At 41.6% G+C, this 21,566-nt stretch overlaps 1 protein-coding gene across 1 annotated transcript in view; it reads left to right on the top strand.

Annotated features, from left to right (window-relative positions):
* Positions 1–21,566, top strand: part of LOC146162512 (cysteine-rich motor neuron 1 protein-like) — a 60,421-nt gene that overhangs the window by 19,431 nt on the left and 19,424 nt on the right. Inside the window, exons 4-7 of the mRNA XM_083385451.1 lie at positions 9,517–9,762; positions 10,394–10,514; positions 20,848–20,969; positions 21,128–21,334. Coding sequence (XP_083241577.1) covers positions 9,517–9,762; positions 10,394–10,514; positions 20,848–20,969; positions 21,128–21,334 — 696 coding nt within the window. The remainder of the gene's footprint in view (positions 1–9,516; positions 9,763–10,393; positions 10,515–20,847; positions 20,970–21,127; positions 21,335–21,566) is intronic.

Below are 21,566 nucleotides of genomic sequence, written 5' to 3'. Positions count from 1 at the left end.
CGCACAACTGTGCTCTATCGTGTCAAAGTAAGAATAAAGAAGCAACTAAAGCAGCAAGTTGCGAAAAAAATTTGGGGGGCTATACGTGATAATCGCAATGAAAACGCACAAGTGCGTGTGTTAGTAAGTATTATGTGCTCTTTAGGCCTCAGTAAAATAGACCGAGCATTTTCAAACAAAAAAACACAGGTAAACCTACTTCTCTCTCGCTCACAATCCAACACAGAGTCAGAGGCAGAAGTTAGCGGTTGTTAAGCCCCTTCTGAGCACTGACGATCGTGCGTTTAACTATTCCGTCCGTGCACACACACTGGGACGTTTGTTGTGCGCGCCTCGGTGACGCAGCGACCTTGTCTTACGTCACAATGCCGCCGCCGACGGGGATCGCGGCCGGGCGCGATTGCCAGCGCGCCGATACATAACATAAGCGCTATTAATAGCGGCCGACGTCAGCCCGATTTGCGGCGGTAACGCGAAAAGCCGAGCGACTCTGGGCGGCAAATCGCTGGATTTAGACGGCCGCATTACAAGGGGCCAGGCCCTATTTTTTAACCGTGATTTTTTGGTTATTTTCCATTCTTTTGTCGTAGGTTTTAACCCTTCGAAGGCTCTTCAGTTTCCCGCCAACTTTCCGAGCATTTTTTTAGCACTTTGCTTGATTAAAAATGCACGAAATACTGTAACGAAACGGGAGCCGCTCTTTTTAAACCGGCCAACAAAACTGGCCGTTTGACGGCAAAAGGCATCCGAGCCCTGAGTGCTTAGCGGGGCTTACTGCGGACGAAAGGGAATTTGGTTGGGCGCAGAGGCCTCACGACTCGGCGATAAGATTTCGCGATGCCGCGACGAATTTTGCGTCATTGAGTGATCACTATCGCGCCATTAGACCTCTCACTTTCTGGCTTTGGGGCCCTTGGCTAGGGGTGCATTTTCGGGTACGTACATACCAGGAATTAAGCCTGGGAATTAGAAATGACGTGTCGTCCTCTATGAAGATAGATAACCGTGCGATTGAGTAGGTTGGAATTCGTCGCGATAAATCCAGTTAAATATTTTTGCAAGATTTATCATCGTAAGTATATTTATCATTCGTAAAAATACCTTTTAAACACGGCTAAGAAAGAGTGATAATGTAGGCGTTGGTATTTGCCTTTCTGTGCTGTTTTGGTGACTTTACGGTGTTAAAATTAGAAACTTAAATTAGAAACTCTAAAAAGTAGACTAACCTAACTTTCCGCGTTTTTGCGTAGTTCGGTTAAAATCAGCCACAAACCTAAAACCAGGTTGTCCCAGTTTTCCAAGGTTTATTTTTACAGATTGTCGACTTAACATGATACGTTTCCACTCTGAAACTGTCATAATTCTCTGCCGTTTTTTCAGTGCTAAAAATAGGCATTGCGCCATAACGCGTCACGCCAATCTACTTTTAGAGTTGTTATTTCGTCGTTTAAGGTTTGGGCGACGGAGAAACGGAACTAAAACAAGGTGAAAAAGTTATAAACGACCCACGTAGGATATGGGAGAATGGCGCGATGACAGGTCAATAAAAATCGCCGTTTGAAGTGGCCATGTCCACATTGCTTTTACAGGAACGGCGGACTGCTGTTTTTTAAGTTTTTACGATTTGTGGTTATTTACTCTCTTGGTCAGGTTACATCATTTTGACTTTTTTTTTTTATTTATTTATTTTTTGTCCACCAAAAAGGTTATTAAACCTTTCTTTGCTTTTCGTAAAATTTATTTTTACAGATTTACCTAGAAACACTTTTGTTCACTATAATAATTTATTAAGCAGCAGTGTTGTAAAATAAGTCATTATGAAATGATTCAAGCCCCAGTCAAGTCATTTGCAAGATAAATTAACTCCAAGTTGATTCATTTTTAACAAATAGCAAGTCAATTCCCAGTCTTGCCCAACTAAGTCTAAGTGTCATTAAATTGAGTCATTATTTAAGACTTCATAAGTCATAATATCACTGCTACAAAGCTCCATACATTCAAAAGAAGTGGAAAAACTTTTTGTTTAAATCTAATAAATGAGAAATTGGGTAGATCCATTCGGAATTCTGTTTTTGCCCTTGCCAAAATGTACCTTCCCAAGTAAACCTATTTACCGTCGGAACTTACCGCAAAAATTGACAGAAAAACTGGGCTAAAAGAGAAACTCGCTGTCTTTGATGTTGCCTTGTAGACTGGCTTAATGAGCGCGGTGCTAACAGCGAAGTAGGCCGTCCTGGAAAAAAGTGCCTCGTCGCGAATTTTTGCCGCTGCGTAAATATTGGTTTTGAGCAAATTCCCAACTCAATCGAAGGTCGGTTATTTGCATTCAAGTAGCTTCGCTGCCGTCTCGTTTCGTGTCGCTTATCACGTTTGGCAAAAAATACCCGTCGGATTTTTTTGACGAACCTTGGACTTGGTTTTGCTTCGTCACGCGTGACGCCGTATGACGTCACAGCGGATAACTTCTTGTGTCCTGGAATAAGCCGGCGTGCAAACTATTGCCGTTAGGAAATTAAACCTCGCGGAATAATTTTTAATTTAAAACAAATCCTGATTAGTTTTACAAAAATATAAAAAACACAAATCCCCGTTTTTCACCCGTGAACGGATATGGAGCTCACAGTTCTAAAAAAAAACGTTGTTCAGTATTTGGTGATATACATAAAAGAGTAACATGTTTTAATGTCACGAAAAATAAATTAAACAAAATTAGGCTGTACGAGAGTAAAACTTGATTTGATGCGAAAATATACTTTTTTGTTGTAATCTATTTTTCTTATATTTCTACAAACTTTCCAAAATGACCAAATCTGCCTCGACGGGATGGTTAAAATTAAAACAAAAGGCAAAAAGACACATTTTTTCTCCACACCCCTAATTAAATTGGTGTACCTTGGTAATTGATTGCTTTGCAAAGCTCTAAACAACGCACTTGGAGCGCAGGTCGAATTCCAAAGGTCAGTATAGCGGCGTTTTCAAAATAAGCTGATTACATCATCGAAAAGGCGTAAGGGCATGCCGCGTACGGCTCACGGTCGGCACGGAGTTACTACAACAACGACGGTGGCAAACTTATCGTAAACTTGTGTTCGGAATGGCAAACACGAGAATACACATCAATTACTAATTCGCCAAACTTCGACGTTTGTTGGACTTGTACGTCCCGGCGCAGGCTGGACCTATTGCTTAGATTTGAAAGCCACAAACATGGGTTGTTTACCACAGAAGCGATCTCTCCTTCTCGACAGTTCGATCGCCTGTCTTTATAATTTTGAACGGCGAGGTTGTTCATGTTCGCCTTGCTAAACTATCTATTAATGTTGTAATGACTAAAGTCAATGACTTGACATGACTTAAGTCACTGTTTACCAATGACTGACTTGAGTTAGGTCGTTTTGGTAAAATGTCCTAACTTGACTTTAGTCATGTGGTCAAATGACTTGACTGCGGTCTTTTGGCCAAGTGACTTGGCTTAAGTGTTTGGACGAATAACTTCGGTGGAAATTAAGTATTTTTAAGTATTAATATTTCTAAACTGAATTTAAGTGCGTTTTGTTTTGCTCAGTAACCCGCCGTTGAGTGAGCAAATTTGCGAGCACTATATATGCACCCTTTTGTAAGTGAAATGTGTATAAGATGTACAGCACTTTATCAGATGATTGTTCCGCTTTAAGCCAACCTAATAACAACAAAACAACAAGTCTGTGCAGATGATTGTTCCGCTTTAAGCCAACCTAATAACAACAAAACAACAAGTCTGTGCGGCGGCACACAAAGTTCATCCGAAACTTCACCTGGGACTTTGTACTTTGCTTGGAAATCATCGAAAACTCGCCGCACTACGCAGGCCGACTAGTATATTGACAGTGAAAACACTCGGATACCGATGTCACTCGAACAAAAACAACAGCACCTCTCCATTGATTAACAGCGGCCTCTCAAAATCGCTCCGAATGACTCTTGATCGAGTGCCATCTGTGAAAAAACGGACTGCTGAAAAAGCGGGCCGCTACCTAAAACGGCCGGCTCCTTTATTCTAGCGGTTTTTCAGCGAAATTGTCAACCTCAGAGAAATGTTGAAATACCCCCCTTTAAATTTGCTGTATTTTTTCGAACTGACAGAGTTCTATTTGCCTGAAATGACGAAAAAACGGCCAGAAATCAGAATGCAAACAGAGCCGGCTTCTAAACGGCCCCGAAATGTGGCCGTTCGTCTGACACCGTGTGATCATTTATCGTGTCGGACAGCCCCCTATCTGCGTCACGTGTTTATGCAAGGCACTTTGTCGGTTGTTAGAGCGGCCTATGCGGCTCTCAAGAATGTCGCGCCTGGAATGTCAGGATTGCTCATTGGGATTGTCGCGCCATTTGCAGGCTGCACATTACTTTATGTCAGAAGTCACCAAAGTACGGCCTGTGGGCACATCCGGCCCGCCGGGTCAATTATTCCAGCCCGCGGCATATTTTCTCAATGCAGATAAAGTAGAGTTGAAATCTTGTCGGGTGCAATTCGAAACTAAATTTTCATGAAATTTTAAAATGTTAAAGCTCAATATACAGTTTTTATTTCCTATAGTAATTTATATTTCCTACGTTTAACGATGCGAGAGTCATTTAAGTTCGACATAAAATTTTAGATTCGTCCCACGATCGTCAATTATTACATTATCTGGCTCTTTATGAAAAAAGTTTGGTGAACGCTGCTTTATTTCATTATCGCCGGGGTATTTTTGCCCGCAATTTCGTGCCTAGCGTTGCCGATGATGGTCAAGCATAAATTATCTTTTGTTGTCCGTGGTGTGCTTCTGCAGGAAGACATGTCGTTTACTTATGACGCTTTGCTCGAAGATTAATTGGGTTCCCTCGTAGAGAAAATGGGCTAAATTTATTTTGCTGATCCTTGCGTTTTGACAGGCTGTTGCGCAGCTGATTCTAAATTTAGTATTATTTCGATCGCAAAATTTGTTCTGTTAAGATTTATTAATCACAAACGCATTTTTTCTGTTAATTAAACTTACACATTCCTTGAAGTTTGCATTTGCCAATCGAAAGGTCAGAATTCCACGCGCGCACTGGTTTATACCAAAGTGAGTAGCACTGATCTATAGGATACCTTTCCAGCAAGTCTAGAGCGATCTCGTCCTTGGATTTCAACTTAAACGGCTTATGCTACCAGCCAGCTCATGCATTTCTTATCTTGTTTGCGTCTTGCAAAGGGCCGTGGTTTCGTTGCACGTGTCTCAAATACCAAGAGCTGCTAATCGCACATCGTTCCTCCTACGCGATCAAAAGCGCCCGAGGTATATGCCCTTGTCTTGTGTTTGCTTGTTCCAGAAAAGTTCGCAGCACGACACGTTTAGCTCGCCCTCCTAGTTTACGGGTTTTGTTTTAGCAACGGTATGTCACACTTCTCCAGTGTCCGTAAACGCACTTATTACTGAGTTGAAGGTTCTCAACTTGGGCCATCATTCCCTCTGGGGAGTTCGAGCACATGATATTTTAATTATTGGCCAGTTAAATTAAAATTTGTGGTTTTCAGTACGACTTGGGAGACGTTATGAGATGTAAGAACAATTTGTCAATTTCATTACGACTTCAGACACCTTTCTTGTGAATTTCTTCTGAGACGTAAAAACAATTGGTGTTTTTCATTATGATTTCATTGTTACCTCTTGTAACGTATTACTCTGAACGGTGAGTAGAGAGGTGTTTAGAGCCCATCAAAGGGGACCTGCTCTCACGAAGGTTATTGTAGCGTATTTTATGTTTATCTGTATAACTCTTTAATAACGTTAAAAGTATTGATTTACAAAACGTTACGGTTATTCACCACTGCCTAAATTTAAACGACTCCTTATAGTCACTGATTTGAATTGAAAAGTGCCTGAGAAGTATTTTAAATCCTTCACGACATTTATAAGGTTGCTGTCCTACACTGTCGTGTCTGATCTGGATATACGCAGACTTACGCCTGTTCTTCTATTTGTTTGTGGTTACAGCTGTAATCCCGTGCGGTGTGCCGATCTTGTCAAGTGCTGTCCCTTGATCGTGTTGTAAAATGTGTCAATCGTGTTGCTGCAGCTTGTTTTAATACCTGATCTCTTAAAGTCCTCTGAAATTTTAACAAGAATCGGTTACATAAGACTCGTTTTTGGACAATACTTTAATCAAGTGCCATTTGTGCTTGAAAAATGGATTGCTAAAAAACGAGCCGCTTTCCAAAAACGGAGGTCTTTAAGCAAAATCGTCAATCTTCAAAGAAATGTAAACGCGGCCAAGACTCGTTTTTGGACAGTACAAGTGCTAATTGCGGGGAACAGTGTATTTGCCTTATGAGCGAACCTTACACGTCATTGGAAGTACACGCCTTTAATGAAGAAGCTTAGTTCAGGTTGTTGTCAGATGTGTGGGAATTAGGCCAATGATAAATTTTATCTTTGAAACAAGGGCCTTTATTGGGCTAGTTTTACAACCTTGTGCGTTTTTGCGATCCAAAATCTGTTTTGATTGCTGCTTTAAAACAGCCACCTTTTTTAGTTTTTTCTTGCTCTTTCCGTACACCAATGCGAACTTGATGTGAAACAAGAGGAGGGATCGCCTGGTTTTCAAAGCAGCCTAATGTTGACACAACTGACCGTAGCTTTACGCTCAAGCCCTATCGTTAAAGCGCCCGTGAAAAATCCTACTTTGTCAGTATTAAAGCAATTGCGGTGCGTCAATCACCCAATCCATCAGGGGGGCTTTTGCAGTTTTCCTCAGCACCAATTCCCAGCCTTTTTCAAAGAAAGTATACAGAGGAGCTTCTTTTTAACACAGTAGCAAAATTAAGTAGGAAAATCGCGGGGAAAGCGAACTGTTAAAGAAGCTGTGGCAACCAGCACTATACAGAGCGGAAGCGTGAAAAAGGGAGGCGTATACTTTCGTGACCGATATTATCGCAAGGCGCCTTTCAAGTTTTACTACATCCGAAAAAGGAGTTGCGCGTACTTGAAGCAACAACACGCCTACACTGACAGCGTGTCAAAGTGAATCTCGCTGCCGCTGCGATGCATAGAAATAGCCCAGTGCGACACCTCAGGTATTTTATCGATGTACGAGAGCGTGGGCAGCCGCTGCCTTTGCTGGTGTTGTTTTTCCGGCTTGATTTTTGCGTTTCGAGGAAGGGCGGAGTTATTTTTGTCGCCCATAACATCGACAAAGGGCAAATGATGGCGCCCACATTTCGAAACTACAGCAATTTGTACTATGGAATCGCGGGTTGCTAATTGTAAGCAACAAACAACAATAAGCTTAAGCTTGTACATATACCTGATCTGGCCCTTCTGAAGTCGTGGTGAGCCATCGTAAAGACACGTGAAGCAAAATCATTGACTTTTCAACTCATTTCAGTACAAAAGTTACATCGGCCTCCCTATTCGTTTTGGGAAGAAAAGTTAAGCGAAGAAAATCCATTCAAAACGTTTGGATTTCTATTGGATTTACTTGAAGGGAATTTGGCGTGAATCTTGGCGGTCATAAGTTACAGAATGCAGACGGGTTCCTAGTAGTCCTTATCAGTTTTTGTTGCAAGTTAGCAGCAGCAAAGCACCACCGAAAGCAACAATAACAGCCTCATCCTTAATTATCATGAATCTTTCGACCCACTTTAAACAGCAAATCAAAGTAAATCTATCTAGGCACCCACGACCTAAAAAAAACTCCAGTGTTTTTAAAAAACGATTTTTTCCAGTTTTAGTTTCAGCGCTGTACCAGCAAAGCAACTAAGGCCTTTTCTTGTTTTTCTGTAATCGCCAAATACTCGAAAAAACGAGGATAATCCCTTGTTATACCCGAAACATTGCGGATTTTGGGGATTTTACAGCGTTTTAAAGGCGATTTGTTCCGTTTTTGTTGCAAGGGTATACAAGCAAAAGTTACAATAGCCTTCCTATTTGTTTCTGGAATTGGTCGTCCCTTACAAAAAAAGCAAAGCGAAGAAAATGCCTCTCGACGTCGCCTCACCGACAAGAATCACGATAAGCTTCTGACGTCAGCCAAGTACACACTCAGGCCGTTACGCTTCGCCGCTCCTTGTTTGTTCTCCATTGTGACCCCGGAATGTCGAGGAGCTGCCCCCTCCCCCTTGTGACGTCACTATGCCGTCACGCACGATTAGGCGCCGATCCACCGCGGATTAGCCTCGAGCCCTGCTGCCACCGTTTGTGTTTTTACAGCAGAAACAACGCTGCCGTAAGCCTTCGACAGGCGCCTTTGAGCGATTGCTTTTTTTTAAGTGCTCGAATGCTGTCACTATTTAAAAGTGCCCCGAAATTCACTTTTGTATGGTCAAAATGCGTTTTTATCTCACTTTGCACTGAAGTTTAGACGATTACCCTTATTTTGCATCAACCTTTGTTTTGCAAAAATCCCTTAAGAACAGCATCCCATTGCAAATAAATTCAAATCATGAAATGCTTGTTTTCTACAAGCTCTTTTAAGGGAGTGGTATTACAGGTGGTCTTTCAAACGAGGGACAAGACATTTTCTTTTGTAGGCTTTAATCTGTTAGGTAGCTGTCAGATAGCTCTGCTTTTCTTGTTCTAGTACGTTATTTGGAAATAATACATCAGTTAGATTGAGTTTTAAAATGGATTAAAAGTAAGACATTCGCGTTAAATGTATGTGAAATAGAAAAACAAAAAAACTTGACTACATTAGACAAAAATGCCGCTATTTACGGCCCTAATTGTGTCTCTTTGTCGAAGAAGGGTCGCATATTTTAGGTCGCTAACCATTCCCTGCTTCGAACCTATTCAAGGCGAGCACGTCTGCGTCCGCCGTCCGGGTATAGAGCGTATAGAGCAGCCTGAGACCCCTGTCACGCCTGATCGATTGCTTCTACTTACGGCGTCTGACTACCGTCCCGAAACCCACATGTCTTGGTTGTTATTTTCCCGAGAAAAGAATTCCCATCGCTCGGCCTTTTGCTGTACTTACGCTCTTCTAGGTCGTTTGCAAAACGGTTTCTGGAGGTCTTTTTGCGTGATAATGCTCCTTGTCGGGCCTCGTTTTCCATTTAATGTCATGGGCGACCTGGTTATTTTTTTTTGTGATTTTTGCGGTATGCAATCTACTTAACGAAAACAGGATAAAATGCCCTATTTTTAATTTACCGTTAAAACGTTTGCCACAATGACTTTATATTGAGTAGGTTTGAGCGATCAAAAACGAATATGTTGACTGCGGATTTTTAAACTTTGTAAAACTGACTTTCGTCTTTTATAATTTACAAACAACGCGCTTATAGGGTAATAACAGCTGGTTACGGCACAAAAAATACAAACCTCCGGGGAAACGTGATATTATTTTACCTTTTACCACCCGAACCGATAAACGTTACTAAGCGGCTTCCACCAAACTATCCCCCTAAACCCAAAATCCTGTATTATTTCAGGCTTTCCACGACAAAACAATTCGTCTAAATGACTTAACAGTTATTTTTCCGCTTAACAACTCACAATGCCCATTGTCTCGCAGAGCTGGAACGCGACTGCCCCAAGCGCGGTTGTTCCCTGCAGGCTTCACCCACCTGTCCGGACGACTCCACCCTCCAGGAGGGGTACATACCCCGGGGTGCTTGCTGCCCCCTACCCAGCCGATGCGTGTGCAATCCGGACAGCTGCCGAGCTCAGCTCTGTCATCCAAGCACCAGGCGCGAACTAGTTAAACCTGGTTCCAACCTGCCCGGCGCCTGCTGCGACGTATACGAATGCGTGCCCAACGGTGAGCGCTTTGCTGTTTTGTTTTTTATAAGTCCCAAGGCCGGTTTCGGGTGTTTTAATGGGCGTTTAGAAATAGTTGTATGATTTTCTTGATCTACGTTGCGATACTTTTGAACCTAATGTTAGATTTATGCCTGTATGGCGTTTCTATTTTATTTAAACACTAAAATGACTACCATCGTTACAAAATATCCAGTAAGTCCCAAAAAACGGCAATCGTTAAAAACAGCATTTGTCGGCTGTTAAACATAAGAGAGCGTTTCACGTCTATAAGTATGCTACAAATCCCCGTTAAAAGATATGGGCGAAATTGGGTAACAGTTTACTAATCACTTCATTGAATTTTCTTAACATATTTCGTATGACTTGTATGCTTGTTGCTTATTGGCATTTATTTTTAATACAACCCCAAACCAAAAGACTCCAAGTTTGTTGATTTTTTCCCCAATCTCAATCTAAGCCCTAAATCCCGGTTCTATAACTGTATATTTCGAATTTATTTATCCCCAAAACACCATATTTTGCTTGGATAAGAATACAAACTGGCTCAACCACTCAGATCTCAAAAATTGCCCTTAACTTCCGTTACTAATGTTGTTGCTCCTGAAGTTTATTTCCCTATAACTTTACAGTCGACGATGAGATCTGTGCCAGCGTAAAATGTCCGGATACGTCCAAGTCGGCCTGCCCTCCCGACAGCGTTGCTGTTCCGCACGAAAAGCCCAGGGATAAATGCTGTCCACCTCCCCCCACGTAAGTGATCTTTCCAGTTTATGTAAAATAGTTCGAAAACGCCGATTTGAGATGCCTGCTTTCCAAAGTAAAAGTTTTAAACGAAACATATTGGCATTTTGCTCGATTTGGGCCACTTGTTTGTGGTTGGAAAAGTCTTTTCTAGATTTCTCTTTCGGGTATTTTAAGGATAAATAAGGACAAGGTTCTGTTGTAGTGAATTTACAGAAAATTAAACTCGTTTTTTGTAGGGTTAATTTAAACTTTACGATCAACTTTTGGACAGTTGATTTTTGATTGTTTAAATGTTAGGCAATCCCAGTTGGAGTTGGAGTTAAATTATTTTTATATATATTTTGACTGTATCTATTCGTTTGGAAATAGTGTGAAAAGTTTGCTTGCTAAAAACTTCACAATGAATGGAAAACTTTTGTATATGTGGTCGTAGCACAACATACCTTGTAACACCAGGCGGTTTATTAAGAGGTGAAAACAGTTTTGTATGCCATTAGTGTCTGGTATGTCATTTCGAAAGTATTAAAACAATCACAACTTTTGGTCGAAAACAGTTCGTCTACCAAATGTTACTATAGTAGGGGTCTAAACCGCGACTAAAATACCAATCAAAAGTAGAGCATATTGTTTTAAATGTGAACTAAAACGTTGCCAAATCGCATCAATAAATTTATATTTTTGTTTTCGAATTAATGTGAGATAAGCCCTAAATAAGTAGGCAATTGCACCACCTAACCTAAGCCTAATCAAATACCAGACAGTTAGTTTTTTAAGCGAATCTCCAATTATAAGACCGATTTAACCGTCCGCTGCTCTGTGATCGATTTATTGTTATTTGCACCGGTAATTGGCCTGTCGACCAAAATCCCTAGCTGCCAGAGAATAGCGTGAGACAGCGAAAAACGATGTTCGCCAGCTGATTGAGCGTTATCTTGTGCAACGGGGCGTGTTACCACGACAAGCGAGGTGTAACTAACAACAGCGGGGATACGGTTTAAGGGAAGCATAGGCAGTAAAACAGTGGCCCAGACTGCGTTGCGTTTCTTTTTGCTGAGCTTCCGAAACACGGAAGTGTGTGGGTGGAGGATAGAGGGGTGAAGGGGTGTTGTGGGACTGCATCATCGACTGACTGATTCGGTTTTGGGGCGTGGGATAGGAGTCCCAACGGAATACTGGGTATATATCTTGAATTGTTACTAGAATTTTTTTTAAGGTCTAAATTTCGTATAATCCTATTTAATTTGATGTAGGATGATTTAAAAAAAAATTTTAAAAACTCATAATGGGAAATTTAAAATGACAACTCTTCCTCACATTTTAATAGAATACATTTTTTACTTTTGTAATTTCTTCTGGGTTAAATACCATGTTTATGATATCATTTCATGGTAACTTGTTTTTTATGTTATCATTTTTGTTCCATCACGCCAACATAAAAAAAGTGAACTTTCAATGCTAAAAAGTCATATGGGCAAATATTGTGAATATATTGCAAACACTGGGCATATTTAGTGCTAGTTTGGAGGCCTTTTATAGCCAGTTTACCCACCCAACCCCCTTCAAAAAAACTAACCCGCTTTCACTAGACCCGTATGCTTTAAAAACACGCCACGTAATAGGGCCAGGTTTACCCTAATAAGGAATCCTGGCCGTTTTTTTTCATTTCACGAAGGCAAAATGTTTACAGTATAATAAAATGAACGCCTGCATTTGAGGCCAGCTGCATAGCTACTTTGAAACCAGGTCTACCTTTCTATCCGCCCTGTAACCCAACAAAGAAGAAGAAGCGCCGGCCATCTTTAGAAGCAGTCCGTAAACTAGGCAAGTTGAACAAGCCACCTAAAGTTGGCTAGCCATGTAACCTGGCCCGGCTATACACTGGCCGATGAGTCTTTCCGGACACTACAAGAAGCATCGTGCTTTGAGAAAAATGCAATACGGAAACCAAGTATTTTAAATTACACGCGTCGGCCCTTGCTCGAGCTCGCCGAAAAGCGGTCTTTAACGAGCGAAACTCGATAGCGCGTTTTCTCGTATCCTTGCCGCTGTTCTTTCGATGGCCGATGAAAACACAGATACGAGGTTTGCTCGTTTCGTAGGGGCGATTAGGTAATTCGCTTTATTAGATACGCCTTGCGTCGCGACGGTCGCGGCTTACCTGAAAAAAACGAAAAAAATCGGTGGTTACCCCTTTGTGCGTGCGTACCCAAATGGCCGCAGTTTACTTAGGCGGTGTTTTTTCAACTTTTGTCCAGCGCGAAAAAAACCTTTGTGTTTGATGGTGAGCGCTTAACAACATGAGACTTCTTCTTCGGAAGTTTGCGATTACAAAGTGACGTTAAGACATCACAGGGACTGTAAAGCCGCTTGATCTCCTCCTCAAAGCAGGAGATTTTCACGACAATGTCCGATGTTTACTTGCGCGGTTTCAACCGGGATACCCTATTAATCCCCGGGAAAATATGACTCACGCCTCCAAAGTGAGCACGTTCTCGTCTTGCCGCCTGGCTAGTAAGTTTTTGGGAAAAACGAAGGTATGGCGTTTGCTTAAGCCGTTTTTCTCCTAAGTTTACCCTTTTTTGTCAAATTCGAGTTGGAGAAAAAACAAAACGTCTGGCGTTTGCTTTAAGCTGTTTTTCTCTTCTAGTTTTACCTTCTTTTTTTTTCGGCGAAATTCGAGATTAATGGATAACAAGCAAAGTTATAAAAAAAAAACTTTAAAAATGTCTCTGATAAGCGCTATATTTTTATCGATTTTTCTTGTCATTGCAGAATGCTTACCTTTTAAAATAAGTTTACCAGAGTCATTAGTCAATTTCAATAATAGGGCTACGATAATGCCTACTGTGGCCTATTGGCGTATTTGAAACCATGTACTCGGCGCTTTGTTCAAACCATCAATATGTCGCAGTCAATTTTGTCTTTATAAATCAAGCGCCTTCCATCTGACAAAATTCCTATCAAAGTCGAAAAAGCGCTTAGCGTAATTCCTGCCAAGGCGAGTTGTGCTTTCTCACGCGCGTTTTCGCTGGAAGCCACTTAAAGGCCACTTATAGCTTTCGAATTCGCGGGCAAGCGTTATTTCTTGGCGATCGCTCGCCTTTTCTAAAACTTCGCCAAAAAGCTTGACGGAAAGGCTGAGAAGTGTTTTGCACTTGGCCTCAAAGGTGTTTGACGTTCAACATTCATTCAGCGTATCTCGGGACTTGTCTGGACGAAGCTGTAGTTTTTCTGGCCAGACTTTACGGCGAATGGTACACAATTGTGCCGCTCGTATGCCCTTCGTTGATGTATATGCGCGTTCTGTGTGTTTAAACATAACTTGTTTCGGTTTTGGTTCTCTGCATATTCCCCCCTATATACTTTCACGGTAACATTCCCAGGGACCCGGGAAAAAGGAGAAAAGAGCTCTTATGTCGGCATAAATATAACAAAGCAGTCTAAATAAACCTTTAAAACTTTGTATTGAGACACTCTTTACACTGTCGCGGACTTTTCCACTTATAAGTAGTATAAAGCTCTCTCTCTATAAAGCTCTCTCTCTCTCGAAAAAACGGTCGTCGTCTCCTATTCAATATAATGCTTCCGTTTTTGACTGCGCTATAGATTTTCTATTACACACTATGACGAATTCGGCTGTACAGACTTACCTAAGATACGGCTGTTTGTCACGAAAATGCAGCAACGTTTTTTAAAGCACAGATGAAATTTTAAACAAGAGCAACAATTCATGAAGCTCACGACAGTTTTTTTTTGGTTTTAAAAAAATTTATGTTTTCTTAAAAACTTTAAAGAAAATTTTACATCCGGCCCGTGATCTTCAGTCCTTACAATTATCGGCCCATTAATGAAACAAGTTAAATGACTCTATATTTTACAGTTATCATCAACGACAATTTAGTATTCTGTATTGGAAAAAAAATAACAACCGAATCTTTTAATATCTTTGAATTGTTTGCCATATTTGTAAAATAAAATCTGTTTTTAAAAAAAAGTCTACGAATACTGATTGAATTTGTTTCATGTTCAGCTTTAATTATGTGTTTAGAAAGTGGCGTTTAAAAAACAAATCTTTAAGCTTTTTTTTTTTTTGTCTTTGAAAAAATTGTCCAAAATTAGGTCTTTCAGTTTTTTTGATGTAATTGTGTGGCAACCCTATGTAACGTAGGTCGAGATTTGCGTGCAAAAACACCTTTCTTTGATCCATTGTTGCCCGTCGCCCGGAACTTGAGACGTCGGAACCGAATCGCGCCTTCCCCGCGACTGTGACGTGTTACAGTCACACAATCCCGCCTCCGTGACGTAACAAACGGAAGGGCGCGCGATGTCGAATTGTGTTGCTTTTCGATCCGGGAATCGTTTTCTCCTTTTTCCGCCTCGTTTGCGAGAAACCTTTTAGGCATTGAACGGGGTATCGCGTGTACGGTAATCCACCCCGGGGTGTATTGTTTCGCCTTTAGGGTTGAAATTGCACACCTGTTGCCTCATAAACTCTAACCTCGCTGTAAAGACCGATGTAGTCGGGTCGATGTCGGACATGATTTACTGGGTTGTCGGCTGCTTGAAAGGTTAGGTAAGGATGTTGAGGCGACTGACAAGCTCAGTGTAAAATCAGGCTAAGCGTAAGCGTTTTTGTATACAACAAACAAATAAACCAGCTATTTTAAAAAATGTGTTTTTTAGTGGCAGGATTAGCCGGAACAACATTTAAAAGAGTTAACACAAATTTTATGGTTTCGATGGGTGCACAATTTTGCCGCCATAGCTATAAACGTTGGGCCTACTTTGAGGGGATAAAACGTGAAAAATTCGTCCCGTTTAAACTTACAATAAAGTGTAAAAAGACGCAATATCCTGAATAAAATAATGGGTTCCCAGAGCTGTTTAGAGCTACCACTGTCAATTGCATTGTGTCAATTTACCGAAACGCGGACAACATCCCTTATATCCTTGCGTGTCCATATAGATCTCTTAAGCGGAAGGCAACATACATAACTCGACTAGTTTAAACTGATACTAGGGTGACAAAAGACACAATATCCCTGATAGGAAAAGGGTCTCATCGCTTTTCAAAGCAATCACTGTAACTTGTCTTGTACAAATTAACCGAAAGCTGGACACCAGCTCAAATATCCCGGGTAGGAAAAGGGGTCCACGGGCTCTTGAAGACGACTAGCCACGTCAAACCCGTCCCGTGTAAACTGGCCGTTAGCGTGCCGATACGGCCCATTACCTGTGCGTAAACAGGCGACCGCCCTGATGGCCAACACGCCAGAGAACCGGAGCCGCTGGTCGTGGATACATTAGCTGGCGACACACCCTCAAATATGCTAAATTTTTTGTTGGGGGTAGGTTAAAGTTTGGTTTGCTAGTCCGGATTTCTGGGTTCGTTAGCTTTAACTGCCCAGTGATAATGATAACCGACATTTTTTCTGGCGTGTATTGCGAAAATTGCCGCGTCATGGCTGGCGTAATGACGCGACCGTGACTGTGCTTAAAATTTGGTTTAAGGATGCTTGTTGAAGGCGGTGTCGGCTGAAACGTTAGAAAATCGATGTAAAAATCAAACAGAGTGTGTTTTGCATTGCTTCGATAAACACATCCCCTGTCATTTCATTTAATTAAATTCCTCTCATCCAATCCAATAACATTTCCGCGTGCTTCAATTGCCTTTTTCGCCTTTTTCGTAAATTATTGATATTCGTAAACGGTCCACTTGTTATATACGCCCGCCATACGCCTTCTCCGCGTGCTTAAAAACAACAAGGGCTTATTTGAGCAAAAACTCTCGTCACGTCACATTTGCGGACAGGGGGCTTGTTTCTGGCGCCCAACCTGGCATGCATAATTTACCGAATGCGGTAGGCCGCTTTGACAAGAATCGCTGTTAAATATTTATATTTTTTTTATCTGTATAACGTATCTATAAGCATGCGATGGTCTGTTTTCTATAGTTTTGGTTGGTTTTCTGACAGTTCCCGTTACAAACTGAAACAAATAGTTCAGATATTCGCTAAACTGAATCAAAGTTTAGGATTGGTTTACCTTTAATGATTTCGTTTATTGGTAGCTTTTTACTAAATTTTCACCTGTTTTTTTTGTTGTTGTTTTTTTAATTTTTTTTTTCAACTAAAATATCACTCACTCAGCATATCCAGCGATTAACTTGACGTCTGTAAATAACAATTAAAGCCCTAAACGAATCGTTTTTAAAGTTAATTAGCCCACAACATTTTTCTATTCTCTTCTCGAAACTTTTTTTATTAGTCAAGTTTGACCACCTACGCTGTTCTCAAGTTTGTGTTCGCTTTCCGAAAAGACAGACGCACAAACGTCGCGACCGCACTGTGTAAACTTTAAAGAGGCCGACGCAATCTTACAAAGATGCCGCGTCTTTCAACAAGCCGTCGCCATCTTGAATTGACCAGGGTTGCGACACACAGAGACACCCACGCACCCCCCACCCCCATTTGCCACAACACGCCTGGTTACGCTCCTTTGAACGCGATACGCGACAGCGACGTCGCGTTGTTTATGTAGCGACCGGTGACCGCTTCTCGATACTTTCTCTTTTCCCTTGTTTATGTGCGCAGCGGGTTTTTGATGCTTACCGCTTCGGGTCGCTTTTATCGACTTTTCTTAAGTAACCGAGGGTGGCTCCCCGAACCAGCGACCTCCGTAGAGTCGAGTGTACACAATTTGCTTGTGACATTTTTACCTTAAGATTTGCCGTAGTTTAAGCCGGTAAGTCGCCTTTCTTTTGTTGTGTAGTTGTTTGGATGAGTTTGACAATTGTATGTCTGAGCGTCTTGGTAAAAAGAACCTAATCAGCAAAATCCTAATCAGCAAAGATAAAAAGTATAAAAATTGGAAACATTTTGTTTAGGTTGAGGGAATTTTAAACGACTTGACTTTAATCTTTGATCAATCATGAGAATTTAAATGTTTCAAAATTGTGTGTTTATTCATAAAACAAATGTGCGGTGTTAGGTCATTTGGCTAGTTTCATTTTGCAAAAAATTCAGGTAAATTCCGTGTTTATTTCTTGTTTTAAAAAGCACGTTTCTCAATTTAACGAAAAATCCTTGGCTTCTAGGGAATGGCGGTTGGTTAAAACTATACGAACGATCCATCGGTATTTCTTACCATCCTGTCAGTAAACGTCGGATGTTACATTCGTGTCCGCTTCTCCATATTACTTCTTTTTCCACTCCGCTTGTTTCTGCTGTGTCAACTAAACGCTCCAGCAAACGGCAGCGTTCAAATCGTCCGCTCGCGACACAAAACACCATAAAAACGGTCACTTTGCTCCTCAACTGCCCCCACCCCAGCTTTGCGTGGGGTCAGTGTCGCACGCGTGGCCACGCCCCCTCCCCACCCCCTTTGGCCCCCCACAAGCGTCAACGACACGCGGCTAATGGGTTCCGTCCATTAAAAATCCACTCGAAAACTTTGATCCCGGCTCGGCGGTCGCCCGGGCTAAGGCCGCGCAAATATTTGCGGAAATGCGCCCCGCGACCAAAACACACTTTCGAAGGGAAGCAAGTGACCTTTTCTCGCGCCCGTCCAGGGGATTTGGCGGATCCGGCCCCTTTAGCGCCTAAAAACATTTCGCTGGATTTTGTTGGTGTCGGAAAGTTGGCTAAAATGCGAACGCTGAAAAAATGGCAGTGTCGGAATGTGGAGTTAAAGGAGGTTGGATGTGTATTTTAAGCCAATGATCAAGTGTCGTTTTCGGACCAATTCAAAGTTAGTTATCGAGTCTCTCTTTGTCAAAACTGCAAAGTAACCTGGGTATGCAAAACAGCCGGGTTGGTTTGGTATAGATCTTAAATCAAGCTAACAGACTCAAAAAAAGAAAAGATGCACCGAACCACGCACGAAAATGGAACGAAACGAGACCTGGCAAAGAAACTATGTGACAATTAGCCAAGGTTTAAAACATGGCTGTGAAATATAGGGACCGTCTCTCTTTTTTGCAAACCGATCAAAGAACGAGAAGCACTAAATCGTTTATGCGAGAAGCAAGAATGCGAAATTGCAACAAAAACGCCTCTATCTAGTCTCCCATTTAACTAGTCAAGATGTGGAAATCACGTAACCGCGATATGACCATTTTGAATGCAGATAAGGAAAAAGGGGTCCGGCTGTGAAATTATTTGAAGGGGAAGCGAGTCCAGTTTAAGTGAGGAGCAAGGCTGGGAAATTGCTACAAAACATGGCTCTATTTAATCGCCAATTTAAATTGACCAAATGCTTGGACATCCCGGAACCGCGGTTTGAGCTTTTTAGAGTATACGGCAAAAAAAGGCTTTTGCCCAAATGTCCATGTGAAGTAAAAACCCCAAAACGCGTGCCAAAGGTTGAAGCGGGCTGGCTCTTCGAAGTGGCCGTGTAATGTAAACTGGGCCTTGTTGCGACTTGACGGTAGTTTACGCTGCGGCGCCTGGCACGGATATCAAAGGCATCTGGTCCGTGTTGTGATTGTTGCAAACCCTTTCCCTCAGTTCTGATGGAACATGTGTTTTCGCAGCTGAGGCGCGCTACTGTTGATGGGTGAGCGCGGCTCACACTTGAAAGAGGCCGATAACGGTGATAAGGCCTGGGATGCCTGGAATAACTCCACGACTTTTTGGATGGAGTACTCGGGGAACTTTTGGGATAAGCTTTGATGAAATAGCTGTTAACCGCGCGTGGGTTATTCAACTTTCAATCGAATTTTTTTGGACCATTATTTATGGAGGTTGTAGTAAGAACATCAAAGTCCATACAGAAAAAGGTAGCATTTTGAACGTTTCGAATAAATCATTATTTATTATGGTAAAAATGAATAAAGAGTTATTTGAAACGTTTAAAATGATACCTTCTTATGCATGGGCTTTAATATTCCTGCTACGACATAGTCTTTAGGTCTACAGTTTGTTCGTTCTAGCGTAACTATACATCTTTATGTTTTTATTTTTTGCATTTTGGATTGTATAAGTTACGGATACTTTAGGCTCCAGCCAAATTCGGTGTCATTTGTGTTAACTCTATAGATCAGGATAACAAAACTACGACCTGCGAGCAAGATCCGGTCCGCAAGATTAATTCCTCCGACCTGCGATACATTCCCTTAATGATCTTAAATGCGGGTATTATTACGTGATTAACGGATATGTTTGTCCAGTGTTAATCGCTATTACACAATCTTAAACAAAAGCGACAGTTCTGTAAAGCTCATTAAATATTTAAAATAACAATTTTGTGTTTTCGTCGTTTAGTATTAATCGAATCACTGTTTAAAACAAAATTTTGTATCCGCGTGATCTTCAATCCTTACAGTTCTCCGGCCTTTTATACACAAAGTTATAGGGGCCCCTTGTATAGATAATACTGTAAATAGTTTTTTTGGTTAAACAGAAGTAGGTCATTGGTATTTGGTAAAGTTCATACAGCGATGCCAAGTTGAGTTATCAACAAAGCCGAAATTAACTCGCCTAATACTTACTGACGGCAAAAATCCACATATGCCAATCAATGAAAAGCGTGTTATAGTTAAATACATAATCTCCAAAGCGCCATGCTTTATCTCTGTACACGCCCACTTCCTGGCTTTGAATTCCAAGTTCGCCGACGAGACGACAACAACGCTTGTTATTGAGAGGCGTCAAAATTAGGAAACGCCAATCTGTAAACGCCAAGCTCTGTGCGCCTTAGCCTCTAAAGACGTCGGCTTAAATCCAGGCCCCGAGCTGACACCTTGACGCGAGTACAGTCTTCCTGGAAACCGCGTTTAAGCTAACGCTCTGTTGATTGAGTTGTTCGAATCTGCCGAGGCGTTTGATGTATTTTGCGAATCCCTCGTAAATGGGGCCTTGACCTGTTTTAACCTGGGTTTCACTTCTGTTGATGTTGTTGATGCTGTTGCTACTACAACGTTATTGTGAAGGGGTGAGCACGCGTGCTCGTATATTTAATGCCCTCCAAAACAGGAAAATGTTGAATTTGTTGTCATTTGTAGAACTATTGTTGCGAAAAGACGCCTCAAAGTGGTCAAAGAAATGCATTTTTCGCAAACTTTTTCTTCTTGAAAAATGATTAACTGTGGCACTACAGTTTAAGCTTTTCGAAAACAATCTCATAGGTTTCTGTTGTTTTTTGTTCAATTTTTTTGTTTCGAATACGATCTTTGTTACAAAATATACACGATATTTATAGATATAGAATTTTTTAAATATATATTTGTTCTTGTTTGTGATTTACCCAAACATTGCGCAAATAAGTTCGCCCTGTTTTTTAGGGTGTCCACCCCCAAACTCCCCAAGAATTAAATCACCCCTCTTTTTTTTACCCCCAGGTGTCAGTGCAACAGGGCGGGTTGCAAGATTCCAAACTGCTCGGGCGTACAGCGACCCCAAGTGGCGTTCAGGGGCGACGGAAAACCGGGTTCATGCTGTGACGTATACACCTGCTCCAGCGGTAAGTAATTGCGTGTGTAGAGCACGTTGTGAGTGATATTTCTCTTCAATCCTACTTTTTATCGTAGTCACCGCTAGTTATTGCTATATTTTATCGTTATTTTCTGATTCGTTTGCGTAAAAAATAATCTCCAACGTCAAACCTTGTGTCTTATTCAGAACCGGTGAACGCCGGATGCAGCGTGAACGGAACGCGTCACACGCACGGCACCACATACGATCGCGAGGGATGTCGGTCGTGCGAGTGTAGGAACGGGGTGAGCCTCTGCACGCCACGCCCATGTCCCGCCCTCTCCTGTAGCAGAATGATACGAAAGGCGGACGAATGCTGCCCGGTTTGCCAGGACGGAGACGTGATCGACGACTGTGAGTTTCTATAGTCGGTATAACTGTTTTTTGCTTGAAATTGAAGGCGGTGGGACGTTTTTCACTTTTTATTTCTTTTGTGTCTTGGCCATGGTACCACAAGGTTTCTATTTTATTATTTTAGCTGTTGTATTTGTCTTGATGGAAACTTACTTTAATTTATAAAACTAACAAAGAAACAATGATCTCTAGTAGAATTTTAAATTCAGGTGAAAAATATTAAGGACTTTGA

This window comes from Ascidiella aspersa, chromosome 3, assembly GCF_963924565.1.
Source record: "Ascidiella aspersa chromosome 3, kaAscAspe10.2, whole genome shotgun sequence".
NCBI classification, from domain to species: Eukaryota; Metazoa; Chordata; class Ascidiacea; order Phlebobranchia; family Ascidiidae; genus Ascidiella; species Ascidiella aspersa.
The sequence above is the reverse complement of the archived record's forward strand: the minus strand, read 5'-3'. Positions and strand labels throughout refer to the sequence as shown.